This window comes from Sceloporus occidentalis, unplaced genomic scaffold, assembly GCF_023333645.1.
Source record: "Sceloporus occidentalis isolate IW3139 unplaced genomic scaffold, rSceOcc1.0.p SCAF_3, whole genome shotgun sequence".
Taxonomy (NCBI): Eukaryota; Metazoa; Chordata; class Lepidosauria; order Squamata; family Phrynosomatidae; genus Sceloporus; species Sceloporus occidentalis.
Window position 1 is genome coordinate 228,328,421 of NW_028316983.1, and position 27,746 is coordinate 228,356,166.

Here is a 27,746-nt window from a genome sequence, read left to right on the forward strand (position 1 = left end):
TATAGAAATATACTTGTAATTGCTATTGCTATTAACATTTCTATGCATATTGCCATTTCCTGCACAGAAAATATTGGGCTGGGGGAGGGGGGTGCCCAAATCAACCACATGGGCATTTTTGCAAAGAATGGGTCCCCAGCTACAGTATTTCTTGTGCAGCAATTAGCATTTTGTGCCCAGAAAATAATATTTTCTGAATCATATATGAACTGTGCAAAGAATAGGTACTATGAAGATTGTCAGTCCATGATTCGTCTCATCAGGGTTCCTCCCCATGTAAGAAACATGTTTTTAAGTCATTTTTAACAATACATTTGAATGTTCCTTCAATCTCTGTCATCTTCTAGGGCTGCTGCAACACTGCAGCAATACAGCAGTTTGACACCACTTGCCATGGCTGACTGCAATGGATTTCTGGGATTTGTCATTTGATGGGGCACCAGAGCTCTCTGACAGAGAAGGCTAAATATCTCACAAAACTACAAATCCCAGAACTCTATAACTTTGAGCCATGGCAGTTAAAATGGTGTCAAACTGCACTAATTCTGCAGTGTAGATGTAGCTTAGGCCATATTTAATTCACTTCCTTTTCTTTTTGCTAATAATCTTTTACTGTGCAAGTTGATGACAATTGTTTTCTCCAAACATTCCTACCCTTCCTCTTTTATTTCTGTATCAGAGTTCTTTGCTTTTGTTGAAACCACAATCTCTTCATACTCCATCACTTCACACTACACATTTAAAGCATTATGATTCTGATTAAAGCTCCCTATGGAATCCTGGAGTTTGCAGTTTGGTGAGGCACTAAAGCTCTCCATCTGAAAAGTCAAACCACCTTCACTAAAATGCAAATCACAGAATTCCATAGGATGGAACAGGATAGATAAAGCGCAATCAGAACATTTGTGTAGTTTTATTTGTGTAGTGTGTATTTTGAAAGGATGCATGGTCATGACTGGATCATGGTAGTATTTAGGCACACATTTTCCTGGGGCATACAGTTCCTAGAGTGCCTTCTAAGTATACAAAGGAATGAATATATTTCCTGTGGGGAAAAACATCAGGGTAGAAGGAACACATTTCAAAGACGCTCACTCCTCATACTATTTCTAGCTCACTGTGGCCCACAATAATATTGGGATACAATATGTACGTTGGAAGGGTTGGGTGGAAACGTACTCATCCTGCTACACTCAGATTTAAGCCATCAGATTTTGTTATTTCAATCCCATATCCTTTCCTCTATTTTTTCATCATTTTTATTAAAAAAAATTTAAAAATAATTAGAATTATAAATAAATTATTTAAATCTGAATCTAGAAACATGATTCTCAAGTGTTTTGGAAACCTTATGCTGAATTACACTATACCGGGATCACACATGGCTGTTCCTGGATCCTGCACCTGGCAGTTAGTACCATGAAAAGGGTGACAGAGGAAGGGAAGTAACTTTTTTCCTATCTAAGGACCCTTTCACAATACACAATTATAGCACTATCATTCTACTCAAATTGCCATGGCTGCATCCTATGGCATCCTGGAATTTGTAGTTTAAGAAGGCGTTAAACAACAGCAGACAATTTTAAATACATCTTCCTAAAATACAAATCCATGCATTATATAGGATGAAACCATGACAGTTAGAATCATAGTGATACAGTATAATTGTGAAATATGAAAAAGCATCCTATGGAATCCTGGAGTTTGTAGTTTGGTGAGACACTGGAGCTCTCCAGCTAAGAATTCCAAGTATCCTCACTAAAATGTAAATCACCAGATTCCATAGGATGGAAGCATGACAGATAAAGCAGAATCAGAGCACTTGTGTAATTTTAATTGTGTGGTGTGTATTGTAAGAGAATTTTAAATACACCTTCCCAAACTGCAAATCAAAGGATTCCATAGGACAGAGCTGTGACAGTTGGAATCATAGTGTTATAACTGTGTAATGCAAAAAAACAAAAAAACAAAACCCTAATCTATGACAAAAAATAAACAAATGCTATCAGTGTTGGCCTTAACAAAAAGTCCAAAATCTGCATTTGTTAGCCAAAAAAAAACAAAAACCAACAACAACAACAAAAGGCAATGGGCATATTCAAACTTCTGAGTTTTTACCACTTTGCACAAGGCAATATAGTACATAAAGCAGGGAGGAGAGGAAGACAACAATCTGACTTGATGCTGACATGATAATGCTTGCATAGTCACAATCTTGATCTGAAACAGGAAGACAGGGTATGATGATGTTCAAATGCAGCTTAAATTAGCTTACTTGCTGTTCACCGCTATGATCTTTGGAATAGCGGTATATAAATAAAACAAATTATTAAAATTAAATTAAATGAACAAACTTTCAAATTAAGCTACAAATTTTATCTGGAACTAATTCTACAACTGTCCCAAGTAAGCAAATTCCCCCATCAAACATTTTTTTATATGATCCATGAGACAAAAGCACCAAATAGCACCAAAAGAGATTCCACCTCAACATTAGGAATAACTTCTTGACAGTAAGGGCTGTCTGACAGTGGAACACAGTCCCTCGGAGTGTAGTGGAATCTCCCTCCTTGGAGGTCTTTAAACAGAGGCTGGATGGCCATCTGTCGGGGATGCTTTGATTTGGATTTCCTGCATGGCAGGTGGTTGGACTGGATGGCCCTAGTGGTCTCTTCCAACTCTATGATTCTATGATTCTATAAGAAAACAAACCAATATCATACTCAGACATAATTAAAATAAATTTTTGAATTGGTAATAAAAACATTCAAAATAGGTGTGAGATTATATCTTGTCACTAGGCAGGTTAAAAGTTTCTTTATCAGGGCTAACATAATGTACTTGGTCATTAAATGGCCAGTTCCTGCTAATAAAAAATGTCAGATTTTTTTTTTCAGAGATAGCATTTCTAATATGAACAATAAGAGGGTCAAGATATTGAGTTCATAATTTTTTTAAAAAAAAGCATTCTAGAAAAAAAATTACAAAAAACTACCATCTTTCTACAGCCATAATGGCATTGTTTATCTGTGTCATCATTTTGCCCTTTGACTTCCATTAGATACAAAGTATTCAGCTCACACTTAGTTGAAAGGATCTTAAGGTCATATGGGGAAGTAAAGGCTAAATAAAGGGGCAATTTTCCAGGATAAATAGTAAAGTTCCTATATAATGTAAGAGAGCGGTAGTTACTGTAAAGACTAGTGAAGCATTTTCCTGGAGATGAATATCAGCTAAACACCTTGCAGTTTCAAGTCAGGCACCATTATAAATGTTTGCAACTAAATAGCTCATTGGTCCAAAAAACACTGCAGAAATAATCCAATCTAAGGCCTGTTACAGACAGGCATACAGTACGGACTGGGTCTGTACTAGGGTTAGAAAGGGGCATCCCTTCCAGACGCCCCTAACCCTAATACAGACCGAGTCTGTACAAAATGGCGGCGCCCGTTCCACACAGGGGCCGCCATCTTGATATAGTGGACGCTTTGCGTCCGCACGTTGCACGGCACATATGATGCTGCCAGTGCGCCATTGGCACCTCGCGGCGTCATAACTGCGCCGCAAAGAGAAGCACCATTTTGGCGCTTCTTATTTGCAGCGGGGAGGAGCCGTGCAGTTTGGATGCTGCAACTGACAGCGGCGCGAGACTGCCCATTTTGGGCAGTCTGTAATGCACCTAAGACTCCTTTAACTGCCCTGGCTCAATGCTAGGGAATTCTGGTAACTTTAATTTTGTGAAACATTTAGCCTTCTCTGTCAGAAAGATCTGGTGCCACAACAAACTAAAGTTTTCAGGATTCCCTAGCACTGATCCAGGGCAGTTAAAGCAGTTTCAAACTGGATTATTTCTACAGTGTGTTTTTGATCATTGAAGATCCTGAATAGATGGGCAGGAAAAAGCAGTTGGAACCTGCATTTTCTGGAAGTGAATCAAATCCCCGCTGTCTGCACTGGCCTCTCTCAAGCTGACCCAAATTTACATGGCCCAACTACATGGCGTGGCATCAAGCTATGCAACTGTTGTTGTTGTTTTTTTGTCACCTCCCCACCATGTATGATCACCACCACACAAACACACCACTGGCAACTGCCTGCTGCCTAGATGCCTTTATATGCTGTTTAACCATAAACTGTTGAAACCAGCCCCAAAATTATCTTTCTCCAATAACCGAATAGCAGTTTTTTGGGCCCGATTGTAATTGAGATGCATGCAGACTCCATCCATATGACTGCCTTGGGGCCAGATGTGAACATTTCCAGAGCTCTTTTTAGAAATTTGTGCTGTAAAAAGTCTAACACAGCCATATCTGAGCGGACCCACATTGCAACACCATACAGTAGCTGGGACAGTAGCCAACTCTTACAGAGCTCAAGGAGGTTCACCACAAACCTACCACCAGAACCTGCTGTATACTGAAAAATAGCATTAGCTATCTTAGCTGATGCTACAGTGGCTCAGCTCAATGCCATACACACATCATCAGTTTATCTTGCCTTTTGCTGTGTGCTCTTAGGAAGACTGGAATCTGAAAAAGTCATTTCTTTGGACTTCAGTTCTCCCAAAAGGGACATGCCAGCTGGGAGATCTGCATATAGTAATACAAAAAGAAACTTTTTTCCTAAACTGGGGAAAGCTCTAACTTCTTGCCATTGTCACTGATGTAAGCAGAGGACGATCCAGAAAAGAAAAAGTAGCTAATGAAAGGGACAAAAGTTCATAATCATTATTATCCCACCCTTCTCAGAGCCCTGGGACTCAAGACAGCTTATTGAGATAACACAGGTACAGGAAAAAGTCCATATTATTAAAACATACAAAAGTTAAAATATATCTAAACTACAAAGAAAATTGAAATAAACACATATCCATGAAAAATAAATAAATTTTAATAATACAGCAGATTGGTAAAAGCTTTTCCCCAGAACCAGTTAGCTTCCGCCAAAATGTCTTTTGCAAATCTGGAATTCTATAATAATTTTTGATGATTAAGCGACACATCATCAAACACATATAAATGGCCATAACTCACCAAAGGAGAAGGAGAAGGAGGAGGAGGAGGAGGAGGAGGGGGCGGACATGTAATTAATCTAAATGATAAATTTGATTGTGAACTTGAAAGATAGGTTAAAAAAGGCAAATGTATATGGGTGTTTTCCAAAATATCTCCTATATGAATAAAATATAAACTTTTAAAAAGTATGCATGAATTTCATTGTAGGACCAAAATACCCTAAATTACTTGGATGGGATTGGATAGTACAGTGAATAGCAAGTGCTGTATGCTATATTTCAAAGGAAGAAGATGGCATAACCATCTCTGAGTAGACCTTGCCTAAAAATACTATGAAATGCATGAAGTCTCCATAAATCAACAGGTTACTTGGAGACACATATACACAGAGATATTAATTTCATTACATTTTTATCTCCACATTTTTATTCTTTAATTTTGCCACATTTTGTCTCTTTCCTTCCAAGAGCTCAAGATATTAAATATTCACAATAATTCTGTGAACCTGAAGTATATATGGCCGGGAGGCACATTAGCTTCAGCTCATCTACTGTGAGGATGTGTACTCAAGTCCAATGCTCCATTTTGCATATTAGATTAGAAGCATTTTGCAAGTATCGAGTAAGGAGAAGCAGAAAACATGAGAGAGCCAAGAAAGTAGAAAGCATTTTTTGCTTCACCTCCCACAATGCCATGTGCCAATCTGCTTTCATTGCCAATCTTCACAAAAAAAGAGAAGGCAAGGGAAAGGAGTTATTGCCAGGTTAAGCTATGTGCTGTTAATCTGTTCATGGCCTAAACTCTGGGAGAAGCCATTCATATGAGTGATCTCAGAAGAAGGAAAAAATAGCAGCCAGGACAAAAGATAGCAATAGTGTTACTCACTCTGGAAAGTGTAGAAAATCAAATAGCCAAACCTGACTAGTGGTTTAATATTGTGGTATCATGCCCTTTACTGTTTGATTTCTGATTGTGTGAAATAATCCATATGACTAAATCATAAAGTGGTTGGCCTTCCTATCAATTATTTGTTGTCTATGACAATAGGCTTCACTTGCCTTCTACTGGGTCTGGAGTGTTTACCTACCCATTGTGAAGCAGCCCACATCTACACCTAAATGTGAACTGCAAAACACTTAATGTGGCTATTATATATATACACACACACACACACACACACACACACACACACACACACACACTGCATTATCTTACCTTCATAATATACTTTAAATCCATGGGCACTCACTGCAAAGTCACTGGTCAGTCTTAGTGAAAATACAGATTTTGTACTGGTCACAGGAGGAGGAAGATGAAATCCTGTTAATCTAAAAACAACAATGCCAATTACTTAATTGCTAATAATAATAATAATAATGATGATGATAATAGATTTATTTCTAGCCCGCCCAATCATGAAGAATCCGGGCGGGTTACAACAGTAAAATACAACAAATTACAATAGAGTTAAAAAATCAAACCCTAGACCTACCACCACCACCACCCCATTCCCAGTACTAAAACAGAATTAAACAGTAATAATATTAAAACATTAAAAACATTAAAAACATTAAAAACATTGAACAAACAAAAAATAGGCAGAAACATTGGGGGGGGGGGAAGTAGACAGATGAGGGGACAAATATCTCTATATCTGGGGAGGGTAACTAAGTTGGAAAGGCCTGCCGGAAAAGATCCATCTTGAGTGCTTTCTTTTATTATATAAAACAATAACAATAATCCAGTTCAATTCTTTATCTTGAGCTATGCATTTATTCAATTTACGGGCCCAAACAGACAGGCCAAAATAAAGCTGCTTCAAGTCACTTTGGAGATGTGCTGTTTAAATATTGCATGTGCCCTAAGAGGCTGGAAGCCACGCCGTTGCTACACTCCAGTACTAAAAACTAGAGCGCAGCTTTGGCACAGCTTCTGGCCTCTTAAGATGTGTGTGTCATTTAAACAGCATACCTCCAAAATGACCCGAAACAGCTTTATTTTGGCCTGTCTGCTCGGGCCCTACACATTTCAAGAGCCATGTCTGTTCTGAGAATATTAGACAAGTATATAAAGTCTCTCTATATTTTTCATTGGAAATTTATTTTCATTATAAAGCATTTTGATTGGAAATGTGAGGTGAACAGCAGTACAGTAGTTACCAGTGAAAAAATGGAAAAAAATCATATTAAAATCAATTATATTTTCCCTCTGAAATGGTTGGGTTTGAATATGGACTGATTTTTCTGCTGCGAAACTTTGGATTTCCCAAATCGTATGCAGCCTGTCAGTCATATATTAAGGCTTCATAACATTGTTGCTTTTATTAACTTACTGGCATCAGTCAAAATGGTGGTGGGGCAGAAGTTTGTCTAGGAATAGAAAATGTTGTCTCAATTCAGTCACAATGAAAGTAGCATCTTCATTCCTCTCAAGAATTGTAGCAAGAAGAAATTTATCGCACCTTGAAAATCTGCTTATTTATAGTGCTGCAGGATATTTTAAAGAACTAAAGTGTGCATAAAACAAAGTTCACATTTAAAACACACAAATGTAAAATGTGCACAGTTTAAAAAATGCACACACTTTAGTTAACGAGACAATGGATAATTGATCTAAAATATATAAATAAATGTGCACATTAGATAAAATGTGACTAAATGGCTCTTAAGAAAAAAAGATAAAACACCTTCTAAAGTAATACAAGGATCAGAGGAAAATCCAGGGAAATACAGTGAGATCGAAGTTGAGGGGAAGCATTTTCACTTTGCTAAATTTGTCGAGTACCCAGAAGTCTATGCAAATGTTTTGTGTGGTTCATTCATCAGGTAGTCACCGTTCAGGTAGGCTTGCTATGTTTGTTAGGTTTCAGTTATATGGGTCTTGGCTGTAGCTGAAGAGTTAAGTGTATAGTAGAGTGATTTAGATCTTGCTGCTAGTTAGTTAATGTCTGCAGAGGATCTGAAATTGAGGATGATTAATTCCAACTGTAGGTTCTTCATATGAATCTGGTTGACCATATAAAAACAGAATGCTGGACTAAACTCATCCAATGCAACTTGCTTTATTTTTTTAGTTATTTGAAATTACTCAAATAATGCTGTCCATTCACAAAGGCCAGTGCTACAGCCAAACAATCCTGGCAAGTATCTTGTTTAAACTGATCATACATCCTAAACAATATATACTTCCAAATTATCTGCTACACACTGTGAACTGACATCCAGAGTTCAAAGCTAAAATATAAATACACAAAAATATAACCTGATAGTGGAAAAGTGTGAAAACCAGGAGCTTGGGGACTTGTGAAAGTGACAGGGCAGTGTCTGATGCTTTAGTTTTTGCCATAACTAAAGTCAGCTAGACCGTGGGCCCACTGATCCGAACCCAGGAGGGAATGTATCATAGTGATTAGCCCTGTACTGCTGCAGCCAGGTTCCTAATATGTATAATTTAGTTCCTAGTTCAGTTCTGGTTTTAGAGAATCTGTATACAATTGGTACATTTAGTTCTGAAGAATCAGCTTCTCTATATCCTAAAATGATGATGATGAGGAGGAGGAGGAAGAGTTTAAAGCATTATTATTTTAAAGAACACCTACTTTATAATCCCTGGTAATTCAGAACATAAATACCTTAATAATGGATATTATTAATGTCTTAACAATGAATGTTTATTTAAATACAGGTATTATTTGCATAATTGCCTTCAGGTCACCAAATCTGCTTCCTGAATACTCAGAAGCCTCACAGAATTGTACATGAAGATATTTTCAGATCACCTTGAATGATAAATAAAGGTTAAAGTAAAGGGAGGTACAAGCTCCCCATATGCCTTGTTTCCAAGGTAGAATCTTGTTCCCAGGAGTCCAATTCTGTTTATAAGCAAGATAAATTCCTCCTGGGAACAAGATTCTACTTGTAAAACAAGGCTTGTGGAGAGCGTATACCTTCTTTTAGAGGGGAAAAACCTAAGGTTTTCGTCACTGTCATTTGTAGCATTGGCCATGTTGAAGGAAATGCAGACTGCAGTAATGGGGGGTGGGGTTATACCAATGCTTCTCTCATCTTGAGATTGACCACCCTTATGCAAATGTGAAACTAAAAAATGTACCACTCCTTATTGATATTCCAGTTTCTAGACTAATGGGGCTATGTCTTAGAATTCGTTGTTCATGTTTATGTTGATGCTATAATGGCTAAAAGAAGAAGGTTATTTTAAGTATTTAAAAGTGGTTGTGCACTAGGTATGCACACCAAATGCATACATTCCATTTTTGCTTTTTAATAGTTGTCTGTTTTGACCTGCAGTGCTTTAGTCATTAAAAAAAAGTAACAGAAACACTTCCCCCCTAGTTTTAGCTTCAATAAGGATTTGCAGAGAATGCTGCTCCTTTGAAATCTTATTGCCCCTCCTTAATGAAATCTGAAATGGGAGACAGGAAAGAGAGAGAACAAGGAAAGCCATCTTGTACTCTCACAGATATATGAGCAAGCTACTTCCTGTACCATAAAATTGTTCCAAATGATTTGTTTAATGAGTTAAACACAATAAAAGTCAGACATTTCCATCTGCTCCATGCTTCAGCCAATACCCCTGTCTTATTTTAATTTTAGCCTTGACTGAAGAAGTGGTTCACACAGAGATTACTATTCTGTGTACCAGCTTCTATTATATTCTGAATCTTGTGAAAATTAAATATTTCTCATTCAAATATAAAGAGAAAGTAATATTGATATTTGGCATGCAAGAGACCCTGTGCTAAATAGCAAAAAAACAAATCAACATTAACATTCCAAGATTCATTCTATCTGGAAGCTCAAACTGTAAAAAACAAACAATTCCCTCTCTTGATCATGTCTCCTTCAGGCTGAGAATATTATTTGATTTTTATTCAAAGCCTTTCCACAATGTGTCTAGGAGACAGTTCATATATTATAAAGAAACAGAGTTTTGGTGGTGAGATTTGTGATCTTTTTAGCCTTTTTCTGACATTCACATATGAGTTGCCCAATAGTAAGGTACTGTCTATTGCTCACAGATGACATATGAGTTGACAACTGTAAGTCCCATATCACATAGTGTAGAAGGACAGGAAGACAAAATGCAAGTCAAAAGTGCTTATTTTCTCTCACAACACTGAAGCAGTGCTTAACTGGTCTCCATGGTACTTCCAAAACTTCAGATCATCATGGGGTGATTTACATACTGCAATTCAAATAATGGACAACAAATAAAATAATTACAAGAAATGGGGAAATCAAATAAAAATACACAGTTCTGGCACTAGCAGTTTGTCAATCTACTTTTTGCAACCAAAGATCATACAGTCATAGAGTTGGAAGAGACCACAGAGCCCTTGGGTCCAACCCCCTGCCAAGAAGGAGCACCAAATCAAAGGACCCCAACAGAAAGCCATCCAGCCTCCAAAGAAAGAGAATTCGCCACACTCTGAGGAAGCATATTCCACTGTCGAAAGTTCATCCTGAGATTTAGGTGGAATCTCTTTTCCTGTAATTTAATTCCATTGCTCATTCTCCTAGTCTCTGGAGCAGTGGAGAACAGTCCTGTTCCTCATTGATATGACATGCCTTCAAATATTTAAACATGACTATCATGTCCCCTACCTTCTTTTCATTAGGCTAAACATTCTCAACTCCCTAAACCACTCATCATAGGTCATGGCTTCCAGACCTTTCACCATTTTTGTCCCTTTCATCTGGACACGTTCCAACTTGTCAACATCCTTCTTGAATTGAGGTGCCCAGAACTGGACACAGTATTCCAGATGAAGCCTGACCAAAGCAGGATGCAGTGGGATTATCACTTCCCTTGATCTAGAGACTATACTTCTGTTAATGCAACCAACAATCATGTTGGCATTCTTGGCTGCTACATCACACTGCCGACTCATGTTCAGCTTGTGGTCTACTAAGATTCCCTGGTCCCTTTCACATGAACTGTTTTATAGCCAAGTGTCTCCCATCTGACCTGTGCTCTCTCCCAATAAAGTCCTACTCTGAAGGGATGCTCAGACCTATGAAGCAAGTTTTTAGTATCATCTGGTGCTGCAGGTAGAGGGGAGCAATTTAAGGTTTTATTGACACAGGCCTTTTAAAATCTTGCAGGCATGGTTTTATTGGGGGATGAGGGGGTTGGTTTTAGATTATTAATTTTAACTTTGTATGTTTTAAATTTTATATTTGTAATTTTTTAATGATTTCCGTTGTACAATTTTAATTTTTTTAATTTTAATTTTAATTTAATTTTAATTGTTTTAATGTGTTTTATATATGTTGCTAGCCGCTTTGGGTCCCACTTTGGGAGAAAGGCAGGATAAAAAATAAATAAATAAAATACCACCCTGCCCCCCTCACACTCCTGCCAAATGAGAACGTATATAGACTCCACCCTTAGCTAAAACCATTGTCCACATCTGACTGGAAACAATATGGGGTAGGTGATGCACATTGTATGGTTAAACATAAATTGGAGAAATTTTAGTGCACTAGACTATTACATGCAGTTTTTACGCAGATAATCATTCAGAAATATGATCTTCCTGCCTCTAGTTTGTTGTAGTACAGCCTAGAATTATACACATCAATCCACCTTTCCTATGAATCTCAGAAAAGATTCATATTCATTCAGATTTCAAAACTGGTGCTGCAGAGGCTTTTAAGAGGATTGAACTCTAGTAGGCTTATCAACTGCTATCTGTATATGCTTAGATGAAAACATATGCCTACAGAGACTTTACCCAATGCCTTTTTGACAGCTTCACTGAGTTTCTCTGCCCATCTAAATTGGCTGCAGTCACCACCTGATGGGCAGTTGGAACCTCCAGCAAGAGTCAGCATGAAATGCTGAATTGGCTTAGTGAACGCATGATAAAGGAGAAACTGGAACAAACTGAAAAGCTTCATTGGCTATGTGTTCTATATTCCATCATGAGAGAGAGCTGGTGGTCTCATTCGAGCAAAAAGCTCATCTCTTTGCTGGGAACCTTCCAGTTTTGCACCTGGTGAGATTCAAAAGCCCAGTGCCAGCAGAAGAAAATAACTGGCACTTCATATGGTTGCCAGATATGATAGGACACAAATCCCTCACAAACTGTATTTTATAAAAAGAAAGAAAGAAAGAAAGAATTCCACATCCATAATAAAAGTGGCCTGACTTGTTTTTGTGCTAAATCTCTTTTCAGTTTTTCTTTCTTTCTAAATGAACTGAGAAAATAAATACATGCCTCATTTCTCACTAGGAATAAACATCAATTGTGTTTCTCCTTCACCTGCTAGAAGCTGCTCATGAAAGGCACAGTACAGACAGTGATGGGGGAGTATCAATTTTTCAATATCATTTTCCCCACTATTTTGTATTGCCAATGAACAAAACAGAAGTAATTACCATGGCAACAAGGGTACCTTGTGCCATGGGAGAACTCTCTTGCATAATGGTTAGCAGATGCTTTGGGTGACTGCCACAAAATTTCCTCCTTTGCAGTTTGATTCTTCTGTTCCTCTGCCCTTTCACAAAAATGATAAACAACTATGTGATCATGAGAGCACAGGGATTTGCCTTGTCAAGTCAAACAAAAGGTCCATCTCGTCCATTCTTTTGTTTCCAACAGTGGATGTACAGATGCCTCCGGAAAATCACACACAGGTTAAGAAGGCCATCCTCCATTGGTCCTTCACCATCTGGTGCTGCATTTAGCAACCATGGCCAGAAGCCAATGATAGACATGGTCCTTCATATATTTGTCTGATACCCTTTTTACAAACAAACAAACAAACAAGCTAATGAATATCACAATATCTTGAGATTTTGTAAATTTTAAATATAAACCCAGGAAGCCTGATGCAAAATTCCATATCTCTACATGTGTTGTTACCTACATTGTCCACATGTACACAAACATTCATAACACACTTTTTCTACCTTTATTTCTTATGTGACATTTGAAATCAATGATGTCTAATATAAACTCACAAACTTGGGAGGGACTTCACTAAAATACTTCGGCTCCCTAAAAACTACTATTATAACTTTTCTATAGAATCATTAAAATAATATGATTTCTGGAAGACATCTAGAGGCAAGACTTGTCTTTATCTGTTGCCACTTAAGGATGAAAAGCACAGATCTGAGCAGAAGATCTCTCAAAATATGAAGCACAGAAAAAACTGAGGGAGGGGATCTTTCCTTCCAGAAATTATCAAATATCTTCTTCTTCTCCTTCTTCTTTATTTATTTATATCCCACTTTCCCCTCCCCTCCAAAAAAAATTGGGACACGAAACAGCTTACAAATTTTAAAAATTGTTGGGCCATCAATTCTGTCATCAATGGAAGAAGCAAAGTTTCTTTTTTTTGTTCTTTACTTTGTACAATTTTTGTTTGTTTGTTTTTTTGCTTTTCTATTTTTCTGTCCATGCATACAGTAAAAGTAGAACCTTTACTTTTAGCTTGTCCATGATTTTATGTCTTCCATAATTTGTCAAACCTGGCATATTGCAAAACCTTGTAATAAGAAAATGGTGGCTCCATAAACATTGTAAATACTTCTTCAAAGTGGATCATCTTTTTTTCTGTGAGCAAAAAGTTCTAATGTTTTCAGGGGGAAAATGTCTTTATAGAAATTTAGTATCAATTCTATTAGTGATAGGGCTGTATTAATCATAGAGCTAAGCATAGATTAGTAATAGAAGTAAACATAGTTTGATTGGGAAACAATGCCTAAGAATGCTTCAATCTGCCTAAAACTGGCCCATTCCACTTGGATGAGTGAAAAAAACACATAAAATAGACTCCTTCGCTCCAGAGAATACATGGAAGTTACGAATATATGAACATGCATGACTGAGGCGCATTACAGACCGCCCCTTTGGGGCGGCATGTAGGCGCACCTTTCCCCGCCGGATCGGGGCCTCAGTGGCCAGAGCAGCAGCCGCTGAAGCCCCGATCCGCTGCTTTCCAGGCTGCGGGGAAGCGGCAAATGGCCCCTTCCCCACAGCCTGGAAAGGGGTGTCCTTGGGGCTTTGGTCCGCTGGGTGCAGCCGTCTGAAGGCTGCGCCCAGTGGACCGAACCAGGAAGGAGCTCTGAAACGGAGCTCCTTCCGGGGTTGCGGAAAGGGCGCCCTAGGCTCCCTGCCGCAACCCCAATACGTCACAACCGCGCCGCCTCATTTGGAAGCTGCACGGTCGTCACATATCGATGGTGGCGGCCGTGTGGAATGGCCGCCACCATTTTGTGCGCGCAGAGCGCGCACTAGGGTTAGGGCAGTGCGGAAGCACCGCCCCATCTTAACCCTAGTACGTGCTCTGCGCGTACTTTTTAGCCAATCTGTAATGGGCCTGAGTAAGATTGTCAAAATGGCCATATATACATCCTGGAAATTTAGTTTGCAGATAGGCATGTGTCTGCCTACCAGGACTCATAGCCTGCCATAAAAAGAAGAATGTATATTCATTTTCTACAGTGATCCTTGATTATTATAGACTCATGACATTCTTGCAAACAAGCTTGTAAAATGTAGGCTAGACAAAGTAACTGTTACATGCATTTATAACTGGCTGACTCGCTGAACCCAAAGGGTGCTCAACAGTGGCACCTTTTCATCCTGGAGAGAAGTGACCAGTGGGGTCCCACAGGGCTCTGTCCTTGGGCCAGTGTTATTCAACATCTTTATCAATGACCTGGATGATAGAATTGGGAGCATACTTATCAAATTTGCAGATGACACCAAATTAGGAGGAATAGCTAATACCCCAGAGGACAGGATCAAGATTCAAAATGACCTGAATAGACTAGAAAGCTGGGCCAAAGCTAACAAAATGAAATTAAACTCGGAGAAATGTAAGGTACTGCACTTAGGGCAGAAAAATAAAATGCACAGATATAGGATGGGGGACACCTGGCTGAATGAAACTACGTGTGAAAGGGATCTGGCAGTCCAAGTAGACCACAAGTTGAACATGAGTCAACAGTGCGATGCGGCAGCTAAAAAGGCCAATGCAATTTTAGGCTGCATCAATAAAAGTATAGTGTCTAGATCAGGAGAAGTAATAGTGCCATTGTATTCTGCTTTGGTCAGGCCCCACCTGGAATATTGTGTCCAGTTCTGGGCACCACAATTAAAAAAGGACATTGAGAAACTGGAGCGTGTCCAAAGAAGGGCGACTAAAATGGTGAAGGGTCTGGAAACCATGCCTTATGAGGAATGACTTAAGGAGCTGGGGATGTTTAGCCTGGAGAAAAAAAGATTAAGAGGTGATATGATAGCCTTGTTTAAATATTTGAAGGGGTGTCACATTGAGGAGGGAACAAGCTTGTTTTCTGCTGCTCCAGAGAACAGGAACAATTAATGCAAGCTACAGGAAAAGAGATTCCACCTCAACATTAGGAGGAACTTCCTGACAGTAAGGGCTCTTCGACAGTGGAACACACTCCCTCAGAGTGTAGTGGAGTCTCCCTCCTTGGAGGTCTTCAAGCAGAGGCTGGATGGCCATCTGTCGGGGATGCTTTGATTTGGATTTCCTGTATGGCAGGGGGTTGGACTGGATGGCCCTTGTGGTCTCTTCCAACTCTACGATTCTATGATTCTACTACTCATATTGACTATCGGCTTGCAAATGTGTTCCCAATGAGATTCTCAAAGTGAATTTTGTCTTTAGTTGCAATTTTTGGGATGTTATGGTCCCACTGGGCCCCTTGGTTTATGAAAGTAGATTTTGTTACAATTTTGGATTAAATATAAATTTCTGTGACCCTCAATGAAGGTTATGTTACCTTACAAGATTATAATGAAACAGTAACACAGACCCATGTTTGTAAAACACTAAAATATTTACATTTTTTTACATTAATCCTAGGTCTACATTTTTTTTCCTTATTAGTTTATTTAGGTAAATTCACATTGGTTTATGTTAGTACATGGTGTTAGTTTTCTGGGCTTAATTTTGCAATGACTGTTATCACCTCTTTTTGCTCTTTCTTCTGTTTTTTTTTTTTCTTGTTTTCCTAATTCTTAGAGGTCCATGCTGGGATGCAGTACTAGATGAGTCCCAAATTCATCTTAGAAAGGTAATTCTTTTTTTAAAAAAAAGAATTTTTAAATATATTTACATAGATATATTTAAATTAAAGAAGATGAATTAAGATTTGTGTTTATATTCTGTGAGAGTATTACATTCCCACATGGCTGCACTGTATCACATGAGGCTAATAAATTGCAGATACAGGACATGTATATACAAATCAAATATAAAACAAAGGCCTCAGAAATGCATCAACACAACTGGTTTTAGAACACAGACTGCCAGTGTACCCCACAATCTAGAACAACTGGTACAAGTAAAAAAATACAAAATTTAGATGTGTCTTACTGATATTCAGGATTCAATGAACGGATGTGAATGTATTAACTCATTTTAATTAATATCTTAAATGTTGACTTATGGTACTAATAAGATTCCAACCACTGAGAAAATCAAAAAGGTTTCTGATGAAATAAGACTAGAAACCAATCTGACTTTAGAAGATTTGAGAGCTGGGCCAAAACTAACAAAAGGGAATTCTATAGGGAGAAATGTAATGCACTACACCCAGTAAGAAAAAATGAAATGCATAGATATTTGGGTGACACCTGGCTTAAGTATGGTATAGTGGGTCCTTGGTACTGTATCTGCTAGGATTTGGTCCCGGGAAACCCCCCCCCCCCCTTTACGGGTACCCAAATCCATGAATGCTAAAGTACCATTATATATAATGGCACAGTGAAATCATGTCCCCGCACTCTCAGGTCGGACGGGAAGCTACTGTTGAGGGTTCCAGGCATGAAATATTCTCTGACTGCACAGAGGGCGTTCTCTATCTCGGCCCCGCAGCTTTGGAACTCTCTTCCCGGTGAGCTCCACTCAGCTACCTCTCTTGACCTATTTAGGAAGAGGTTAAAAACCTTTCTCTTCCAACAGGCTTTCCCCCAGATGTTGTAAGATCCGCTCACTCCCCTTTGCACTTGTTGCACCAGCACTATAAGCTAGTTATTGTGTGGTTTTAATTTTGTAATTTTAGCATTGTTTTTAATAGTTTATATATTGATTGGATGTTTATATGATTACTGTTTTAAAGTGTACATTTGTGTACTTCTGTGTAACCCACTTTGATCTGCCAAGGAAAAGCGGGCTATAAATAAACAGTTTATTATTATTATGTCATTCATAGAAAATGGCAAAATTAAGATTTGCTTTTTGGAATATTTTTAAAAAATATTTTCTAGTCTGATTGATGGATAATCAATGGATACCGTGCAAAAGAGATCTAGGAGTCTTCAAACTGAGCATGAGTCTACAGTGTGATGCAACAGCTCAGAAAGCCAATGTGAATCGAGTTCATGTCAACTCAAGTACAGTGTCTTGATTGAAGGAAGCAACAGTAGCACACTATTCTGCTTAGGTCAGACCTCACCTGGAATACTGTGTCCACTATTCACAATTCAGGAAGGTTAAAAAAGGGGGTTTAGAAGCCATCACCTATGTGGGGTGGCTTAGAGAGCTGGATATGTTTATGGAGAATGTATGGAGAAAAGATGGTTAAGATGAGACTTGTTAGTCATGTTTAAATTTGAAGAGGTGTCATACTGTACAAAGAGCAAGCTTGTTTTCTGGTGCTCTGGGAGCAAAGGATTTAAATTACAGAAAAGAGATTCCAGCTAAACATTAGGAAGAATTTTCTGATGGTAAGTGCTGTAAGTGTAATGGAATCTCCATCTTTGGAGGGTTTTAAAAAGAGGCTGGATGGCCATTTGGTGTATTCCTGTGTGGCAGGGGCTTGGTCTGGATGACTCTTGTGGTCCTTCCAAGTCTATGATTCTGTGATTCAAAGCAAAACTCACTAGAAGTTTCTATAAGCAGGCCATCACCTAGAAAGTATGGTGGTCCAGAAAATGATTGCTTCAATACATATACAGGGAGAAATGGGAGAAAACACAATCATTCACTCAAGTATTAAAAGGGACTTTTAAAAAAGAATTAATACTTAGCTTTGTGCTTAGAAACTGGCTGGGTAACAGTGATCATGTTGACCATTCCTAGTTAAGCTGTTTGGCCACAATACTGAGGAGTAAAAACTGCCAGAGGTATTCAAAAGTAGTCACACATTTGACATGATCATCTAGTCTTGATGTTAACAGGGCATGAATAGCTGTGGGTAGGCTACTCAGGCTGTTCTGATCCATTGTGAACAGCATGATGCCATCAAGATTAAACTGGACACCACTTTTTAGATTGAATGAACCACCCACCACAGAACCTTCAACTTGTTTTATTTTAATTCAGTTTTTTCTTTTATGATGAGACAATTGCTTAATTCACTTCAAAGAAACCAAGATTATCCTCTTTTCTATTAAGACATCCTATTTTCAGATGAAGTCCCTCTTGTTGGCTATTGAAAAATTGAGAGGAGCAAGCATCATCAAAGTGCTAGTGAGCTCTCCCCCCCCCCCCCCCGAACACTTTCCACATCCTCATGCCACAAAAAGTAAAATAATCAAATAAAACTGGACCAGATGGTGTCCTGGATGAATTGTGCAAAGAGCCATTGCTGTGTCCAGAATTAACTCTAGTGAAAGATGTGGAGGAAAAGTCAAATTAAGGACACATTTTAGTCTGTAAAATAACATATCTTCGTTTCCCTCCAAGTAGTTCACAGTACAAACTTAGTAAACTAAAGCTATAATTCTTTGGACATATCATGAGATGACATGATTACAGTTGGCCCCCTGTTTCCACATATTCTTTTTTCAATGGATTCAAGTATGCATAGCTTGAAAATATTTCAAAAAAACTATAAATTCCAAAAACCAGATCTTGATTTTGCCATTTTATAGACGAGTCACCATTTTACTATGCCACTGTATTAATGGGACTTTAACACCCATGGATTTTGATATCCACAGTGAATCCTAGAACCAAACCCCAGTGGATACCAAGGGCCCATTGTAACTGGAATTGACAATAGTGCTCAGTAAAATTGAAGACAGTAGGGAAAGAAGATTTATAAGTAGATTTATTCAATAAAGCAAGGCCTGGTCAGAGCTCTTGAAGTTACCCCATTTATAGGGTCATAATAAACTGAAGATAACTTGACAGCAAATGACATCAAAGTTCACAGTGACATGTTATCCCCTTTTGTTCTCAGAAGTAACCTATCGGGTAGGTTAGGCTAAGGGTTAGATTTAAAGTAAATTAGATAAGGTTAAACCAATTTTATGAATAATTTTGGTGGCTGATTAGAAATTTGGATCTGGGACTCCTTGACCAGTATTTGTTACCAGACATTACATACAATTCTAGAATAGTAGACTTGCATGTGTTGCTTCCCTTGAGCTCTAGCTGGGTTTTATGATGAATGAATACTTTCTTCATGCTTATAATTATTTTCAAATGTTCTTGTCATTCTCAAAGTAAAATTTAGTAAGTGGTACTTCTAAAAATACTACTGTACAATCTTCAAAAACAACCTTAGCACTAAATGGTTTTGCTGATCTTGGCCAATTATAAATGACTAAGCATACGTTTGGCATTTTTATATATCCACAATTGTCAAAATCAAAAAATGAGAATGCAGAGATCCCCCCTCAACAATCTGCTTCTTTTCTGTCCATAAAACCTTTTTTTAATAAAGGTTTTTCACAACATTCACCCTCTAATTAGATGAGACAACATGACCAATGCATTTCTCAGCCCCTAGAAGACAAGACCCTGAATCTATGCGGCCTGAGCTGGTCTGGAAGTAACTTGTAGAGTCCCTACAAGTCAAAGATGACTTGATGACAGTTAAAAACAGCAGCAGTCTGGGCTAATCCACTTGTTTCCAGTGCCACTTATTATCAAATGCCACTTCATGCATTTGTATCAAATGCTGAATTTGTATCAAATGCTGGACAGTGATTTAATGTTTATCTAATTCATATTTGGAGAGTATTACATACGGATGGAAATATTTGTCAAAGTATTCTTAAAATGATAGAAAAACATGTTATTTAAGTGTCAAGAAACCCTGCCAAGTAGAATCCTGACTAACAAAAATGTTTATAGTTCAGTACTTTGTCTGCACAAAATTTGCACATGCTTATTATGCATTGTCTGCAGAGAAAACAGTAAATTTGGTTGCATTTTCCCTATCCTTTTATTAGAAAACTTAAAGAAAATATGTTCTGTCCTTAGGCCCACAAAGATGAAAAATCCTGAGCCACTAATATTATTATTTCTTGTGGTTTTAAGTACCAATTTCTCAGAGGTTTTTTTAAAGCTAAGGGACTCACTTCTTCTTCTTCTTCTTTTGTCTATGTGGCCATTTAGGTATGTGCAAAGCCAGTCTAAGGAAAAGCATATCAAAACACATTTGGTTTAGTCCTCAAATTTACAATGAATTTCACTGTAGTCATGATGTCTATGGCAATTCTGGGTGTAACACTCCAACCAGATAGTGCTAGACATTTCATTTGAAATAGTCAAATTAGAATTCACAGAATTCTGTCTTTGAGCTATGATTGAAATGTGCTGTTGAACCATAGGAGGATCTAACTAGACTTAGTTGTTAAACTACAGATAATAACTTTAAGTCAATAACCACTGAACCAACATGAAATCAATAGGACTCTTCAGGGTGGTTGATTTTACAGCTGTAAAATATGCTCCACTGAACATAAATGCCATGTAGTATCCTGTGACTGCTTGAGTGAAATTAGGCTTGATTGAAGAAGTTGTTGGGACTACTAGAAGGGGACTGGGTTTTTTGTTTGTTTGTTTTTCATCAAACTGGTGTGGTAGCATGTCATATCCACACCACTACCTTTTCCTTATTTTCTTCTTAAATTTGAGGTTACCTTTCCCTGAAGGCATCACATTTTTATCTAAATTTATTTTTAAAGTTGTACTGAAATTGTAAGGATAAACATTTAATTGCATCTCAAATAAGCATTCTGCTTCCAAACTGGACACTAAACTCATTAGCCCTTAAGGAAAGAGGCACTTTCAATTGCAAGATCAAATTAGAGCAGTAGCTTCAAAACTCCTAAGCCAAAATGACAGGAAACAGTCCTGATTTGTCACAGCAGAAATGCTCCCAGAGAAATTGTTGACATTAGACTGAAATGATGTAAATAAGCTGACAGCCCTAATGCAGCTGGTAATTGGAGACTCTAAAGCAAAGGATTTGTAAAAGAGAGGCTTGGTAAGCCAGATCATGTTCAAGCAGCTTGTTTCATACATAAAGATAATCAACAGCTTTATGGGAAGGGATAATCTTGACCGATAAACAAGCATTTAACAGGCCATGGCTTTGCGTGTACACATTATGATGACAATGATGAGAAGGAGGAGGATTCTTTGAAACAGAGAAGGGGGGTATACTTTGTATATCTAACACTGCTTAATGTTTACTTCTCTTCACTTTAATCCTGGTAAAAGATTCAAAATTCAGAAAACTTCACTACATGTAAAAGGGGATCCAGATCCAGATCTATTTTTTCCTGTCTGAACTTTAGCATATATTTGATAATTAATTAAAATGTACACATATAAATTTATAAATAATCACTGTAACTTATATTATATATTATATAATATTATATGTATCATGTATTAAATCACTGTATATTATTCTATATACTGTATTATAAGCACAAACATAGTAAATGTAAGAGACACAGTGGTCACAATCTCAGAAGCACCACAGACAGAACGTAGATTGAAACAGCATTTGGCCAAAATCTCAGACGCACCATGTACTCAGCACACATTGAAAAAGCAAAGATAGTGCACAGTCACAGGGAAACAGGAAGAAAGGTACCAAGCAGAGCTCACTAGGTCAAAAGAAAGCCTCCTTGGAGCCTTTTTTCCTTTTTAGCTTGCTTTGTTGGCAGCACCTATGTAAGCAGTAAAAAGTGAATTTCTGTAGAAATAAGGAATAACAATAATAATAATAATAATAATAATAATAAATGCTCCATTGTTTCCACACTTGCAAATTGCACCAATAAGTTCCATTCAATCAAGGAGGAGGATGACAGTCATTCCATAGGCTAGCCATGGGATGCCATCGGGCCTGAAGAGGAAGAACCCTCCCCCCCTCCTTCCAACTGTCATCTTCTGGCCTGGGAAGGAGCGAAAGGACAGGTCCAACGCCATTGGGCTTGAAGAGGAAGAGCCAGTCTCAATTAAGAAGAAGAGCCCTCCCTCCAGTCCATCTGCCTTGGTCCAGGCCTCAGAGGGAGAGAAGAATGCTGGACCTGATCCCCTCGCCCCCCCCCCCCCACACACACACCATTCCCTTCTCCTTTTGTGTCATGTCTTTTTAGATTGTAAGTCTGGGGGCAGGGAACCATCTATTATCCCCTCTGTTATAAGCCGCCCGGATTCCCAGTGACTGGGCGGCATATAAATAAATCCTATTATTATTATTATGGGACTGCATGCACATGTGAATAGTCCTATGCAAGCCTCCAGAGAAAAGAACTGACAACATTCTGCTGCTCCCATGCTTGCAAATTAATAGATAAGTTGCATTAATTCCAGGAAAAGTATGCTTTTTCCATAGGCAAAACATGAGACCATGTGCAAGAGCATTCCCAAGCAAGTCTAGGCAGGAAGAACTGATGAAAGAGTGGATTCCTTATTGAATCAATAGAACTCAGGGACATAGCCGGGGGGTGGGGGGGGTGGGGGGTGGGGGTGGGGGGGGGGGCTGTTGACATCCTGTGAAAAAGCAAAATTAAATACTTTTGTTCTGTTCAGATCCACTGACAGTGAAAAGTCCAATTTTTGGTTCCCTTCAGTCCATTCTGGGCTATGCTTTCCATATTGTAATTTCTGAACTAGGAGTAATTCTATATTATCCAATATCTCACAGATTAAATTAGATGCAATCCTCCATTCCCCCCCCCCCCCATCAGATAAAAGAGATGGGCACACAAATGAATGGGTAAAATAAAGTACCTAATTAACTATTTAAATCTTGTTTGCATAGTGTGCAGAGGTGGGTGTATATTTACTTCCCTTTCATTATGTCAAGAGCAAATAACGCTAAACCCAAGAATTCATTGTTGTGGTATTTCTCCAAGTCACTTTTTTTACTCATGGTGACCCCAAGGCAAATCTATCATAGAGTTTCCTTGACAAGTTTCTTCAGAGGGGGTTCACCATTGCCATCCCCTTGGGCTGAGTCCCCAAGCTTGCCCTGGCTGGCCTATTTATAAGAATCTGAACATGTTGACCTCCTGCTTAAGCCCACAGCCCAAAAAAGAAGCACCCTGAGGGCAAGTCCACTCATAGACACTAAAATGGAATGGTAAGGGGACAACGTGCTCTCTTGATCCTTGTCCATCATGGTTGACTGGCCAGGGGGACGATGCTGTAAAAAAACATTATTACAATCTATAATCAATGCATCCTTAAGTGAGGGAAAATTCCATCAAAATTAAAACTAGCAGTAGTTAAACTGCTCTTTAAAAAACCCTCCCTGGACCCCTGGTAAGGAATAATTACAGACCGGTCTCCCTTTTACCATTCTTGGGCAAAATGGTCAGGAGGGCAGTTGCCTTCCAACTCCAGGCAGTTTTGGATGAAGCTGATTGTCTGGACCCATTTCAAACTGCCAAGTTGAGATTGCCATGGTCACCTTAGTCAGTGACCTCCGTCTGGGTATCAACAGGGGAAGTGTGACCCTATTGATGCTCTTGGACATCTCAGTGGTATTCGATACTATAGACCATGGTATCCTTCTGAAACGCCTGAAGGAGGTGGGTATTGGGGGCACTATCAGGAATTTGTTGGAGAGTATATGCTTAGCACAACTAGTCTCCCAGATGATATCAGGATAATTGAAGTTCCCCGTAGCTTCCAGTTCTTGCTTCTTGGAGACTTTTGAGATTTGCTTCTGAAAAGTATCATCCACTACATTTTGGTTTGGTGGTTTCCTTCTACAATTTTCATTCTTTCTCAATTTATTTTTCCCAAATGCTCTCTGCTGCTCCACTTTGATCACTAGCATGGATTTTTGCACAAGTGATTTTTGTCTTTGATATATAATGCTACTTGCCCTCCTTTTCTTCCCCATCTATTCATTTGGAACAGAAAATAACATTCAATTGTTATATTCTAACCATGGGAGTCAACCCAGCAAGTCTCTGTTATACCTACAAAATCATATTGACCTTCATGCACAAGGACTTCAAGCTCATCTTATTTGTGTCTCTGTGAATTGATGTATAAATATCTGAAGTGTTGTTTGTTAACATCTTTTATTCTACTGCAAATTTTATTGTGCCTCCCATTCTCTCCCTTCTAGAATTCACATCCTTGTCTTTAGAGCTTACTTTTGGATAGCTGTTTAAGCTGTCACCTCCTACCTCCCAAGGATTTCTTTGAACACCTGTTGACCAGATTCACCATGCTTTTGCCAAAGACATTCATCCCGGTTTTTGTGAGGTGAGGTGTTTTGTGAGGTGTTGCCCATCTGAGGCCTGTAGTTCTTCACTTCAGAATCAAAGATGATGGTTCCAGAAGTCAAATTTCTTCTGTAGTCATAGCCAGTCATTCACCTGCAGTATCTTCCTATCCCTGTGTGGTCCTCTGTCTTTCACTGATAGAACTGGTTACTTTTCTGCCTAGACATTGATAATCCAAGGTGATCTGCTCAATGGTATTATTTGCAGTGTCATCAATGCCCACATGAATCAGAAGAAAGGGGTACTTCTCTATGGTCTTGATGACCCTTAGCAACCTGTCAGCGACATCCTGGATATGTCTGCCAGGAAGACAGCACACTTCCCAGTTAATCTTCTTCAGCTGACATACAGTCCTATCCCTATCTCCAGGTTGTTGTTGTTGTTGTTGTCGTTTTTGCTGCAGTTGGTGGTTAGGTTGGCTCCTTCCCTGGCATACAGTATTTCTTGCTGCTGATCTCCAGTTTGTACCTCTTCACCACTATTATCCTTGGGAATATGTAGGAAGTGATTGCTTAGTTGGATAGGTTGCAAATCCCTTGTGCATATCTGTTCCTCCTGATAACTGTCCCCCAAGGTGCTCCCTCAGTGTTATAGCCCTCTTCATTTTCATTGGCAGTTTCTTCCTGATAGTTCTATAAGATCCCTTCTCCCTCTGTACTATCCTGGGAGTCCTTGTGTTCTCTGATAAATTGAAGAGTCTTAACATGTACTTGCAGTGCATATATTTCCTCTAAAAGTGCCACTAGGCTGTACTTTCTGTTAAGTGTAATCAGTGAGGTTTTACTGCATGAAGACAGTGTCCGTACATTGCAGCCACAGATCACACTCACCAGAACATTTATTCCAGAGTAGCTTCTGTAGAACAATGGTTTGTAGTGTCAGGTTCTCAGATTATTTGTTGGCCTACCAGACTCTGAGATGTTGATCACTGGTCTTGCTGAATGCAGCTCCCAAGAAATCAGCTCCCAAGAAATCCCCTACAAATGGGACCCAAGGCCATCTATGTGACATTTGCACAACTAAGTGTGCACCACTGGCCCTCAAAGAGTGAGCTCCAAAGACTGAGACAGTAGTTATATAGAACTAGTGGCTACTAGCTTCCTATCCCAAGCAAGCCGGTGCCTCAGCAGAAGTTTTGTCCACATAGTTCATGAGCTCAAGGAGAGCACATGGCAAAAAACAAGTACCATGATCAACATGCTCAGAAACATTAGAATAATCTAAACCACATTCTAATCATCATGATACCTGGATAGACTTCCATTTCATTGATTCTACAGGAAAATAAATGTGCCTGATGTTTTCTAGAGTATGCTCCTTAGTTTTAATAACCAGGAAATGATTTATGAACTAATTTATTTTTGTAAAATTATAATTTTTTCCTGTCAAAATGTGAAGTCTTTGAATCAATTAATGCATTATTTAAAAATAATGATCACAGGTCAGAGCTGAGCATTTTATAATTGAGTAGTAGCTTTGAACTAAACAAGTAATTACTTGTCAGCCTCTGGTACAATCATTTATATTCTTTCTAAAACAAAGGTTAAAGGGGGGGGGGGGACTAAAACAGAAAACCTCTGCCCCATTATGATAGTTAAGCTTTCATTTCATAATGCTCCATCTGTCAACTATGAATTTATCACAGTGCTTTTGATTTTTTTTCTCATTTCTCCTTTTACCCTTCCCAAAAATCAAAATAAAACAAAACCAAAACAACCAACAAGTATCTATACATTTTGAGATTAATACAATTTGAAGGCAGAATGTGCAAAAACTCAAGTGATTGTGCACATTCTCAGTAAGATATGCATGTGTATAACTACACATAGAATATGCATGTGTATAACTACACATAGAATAAAAATAAAATTTCAATGGCCATGAATAGCACTAAAATATGAAATCTTTCTCTTCTCTGCAACTTCTAGTATAAAAAGCAGCCGCCCGACTCGGCAGGCAGGCTGCTTTGCCACACAGAGCGGCACCAACGTGCCCCAGAATCCCTCTGGGGCGAATCCTCTGCCCTGATTGGTGCACGGAGCGGAAGGTGAGGCCCTTCCTCTCTGCGACGCTCTAGGCGGGCGGAGGAAGGGCTCTATGACTGGGAGATCCGATCCTCCAGGGCAGCTCATTGGCTGAGCTGCTTTGGAGGAGGAGTTTCCCAGTTGATGTCATGGGCCGGGGCCAGAGCCTATAAATAGGCTGCGAGGCAAGGCCCCAGCACCATTCTTCGCTTGGCTCTCCCACCCTTCCACCGCTTGGGTTTGTGGGTTTTTGTCACAGCTTGGGTTCGGCAGCATAGGCCATGGATCTGCATGGTGTGGTACCAGGGCTATGGAGTTCTGGTTTGGGAGTCATTCGGGACCTGGGGGCGAATAGGGCAGGCGTTGTGGCCATTGCGGGGGCCATAACACGGGAGCGCCTCCCGGTGACTAGGGACTGCTGAGAAGTTACATTTGAACACAAAGAATTTACCAAAAACTTCTTCTCTCTTCTAAGAAATTAAGCTTGCCGCGTTGGCTGGTACCTTTCAGTAACAATTACAGCACCGAATGTCCTCCGACTCCACTCCCTCTTCTCCTTCGACTTTCCCCTGTAGGTCTGTCTCCAGTAAAGAGGGTTAGGGTCTCCAACGGACCTCGTACCCCAAATCTTCCCTGACTTGAAGTATCCTACCAATAACAGGCTTGCTGCAATTGAAAAGTGTGGTACGGAGCCTCCGTCTCGCACCGCCAAGCACCTCCGCGGCAAAACCGGCAGTTACCAGGTTTTTGCTGATCAGACAAACATGGGATTGTCTGATGTTGCAGATCCTGACCTCATGCTTTATGCCAACCCTACCAATTGTTTGCTGTTGTTTAATAAAGTTGTGGCCTTTCCTCTAGCTTGGTGTCATGTGGTTATTTGTGGCAGCCTCTAAGACAATGGGTGATGACCTGAGGGATTCACATTGTGTGTCGCATTTTCCCTGCTCCACATCTTTGTCCTGTTGGGAGGAAATCTACAAAGTAGTATGATCAGAATATGGGATGAGCTGTACTGTATATTAAGACAGAGAGGAAACTCATATTTGAGGTTATTTTTCATGGACTTTCCCATGCTTATAATGTTCTACTGATCTAGCCCCTGCATTGCTTTCTGGTGGGCAAAGTACAGAGCCATTGGCAATAATTTTTTAGAACCCCTGGAGAACAGGAGAAGTCCCAGCAGACTGGAGGAGGGCA

At 39.1% G+C, this 27,746-nt stretch overlaps 1 protein-coding gene across 3 annotated transcripts in view; it reads right to left on the reverse strand.

Annotated features, from left to right (window-relative positions):
* The window catches only part of LOC149317584 (CUB and sushi domain-containing protein 3), a 796,080-nt gene that overhangs the window by 585,403 nt on the left and 182,931 nt on the right, over positions 1 to 27,746 (reverse strand). For all 3 annotated transcript variants that reach the window (XM_089517858.1, XM_089517859.1, XM_089517857.1), the window contains exon 3: positions 6,231 to 6,343. In XM_089517858.1, the coding sequence (XP_089373984.1) occupies positions 6,231 to 6,343 (113 nt within the window). The remainder of the gene's footprint in view (positions 1 to 6,230; positions 6,344 to 27,746) is intronic.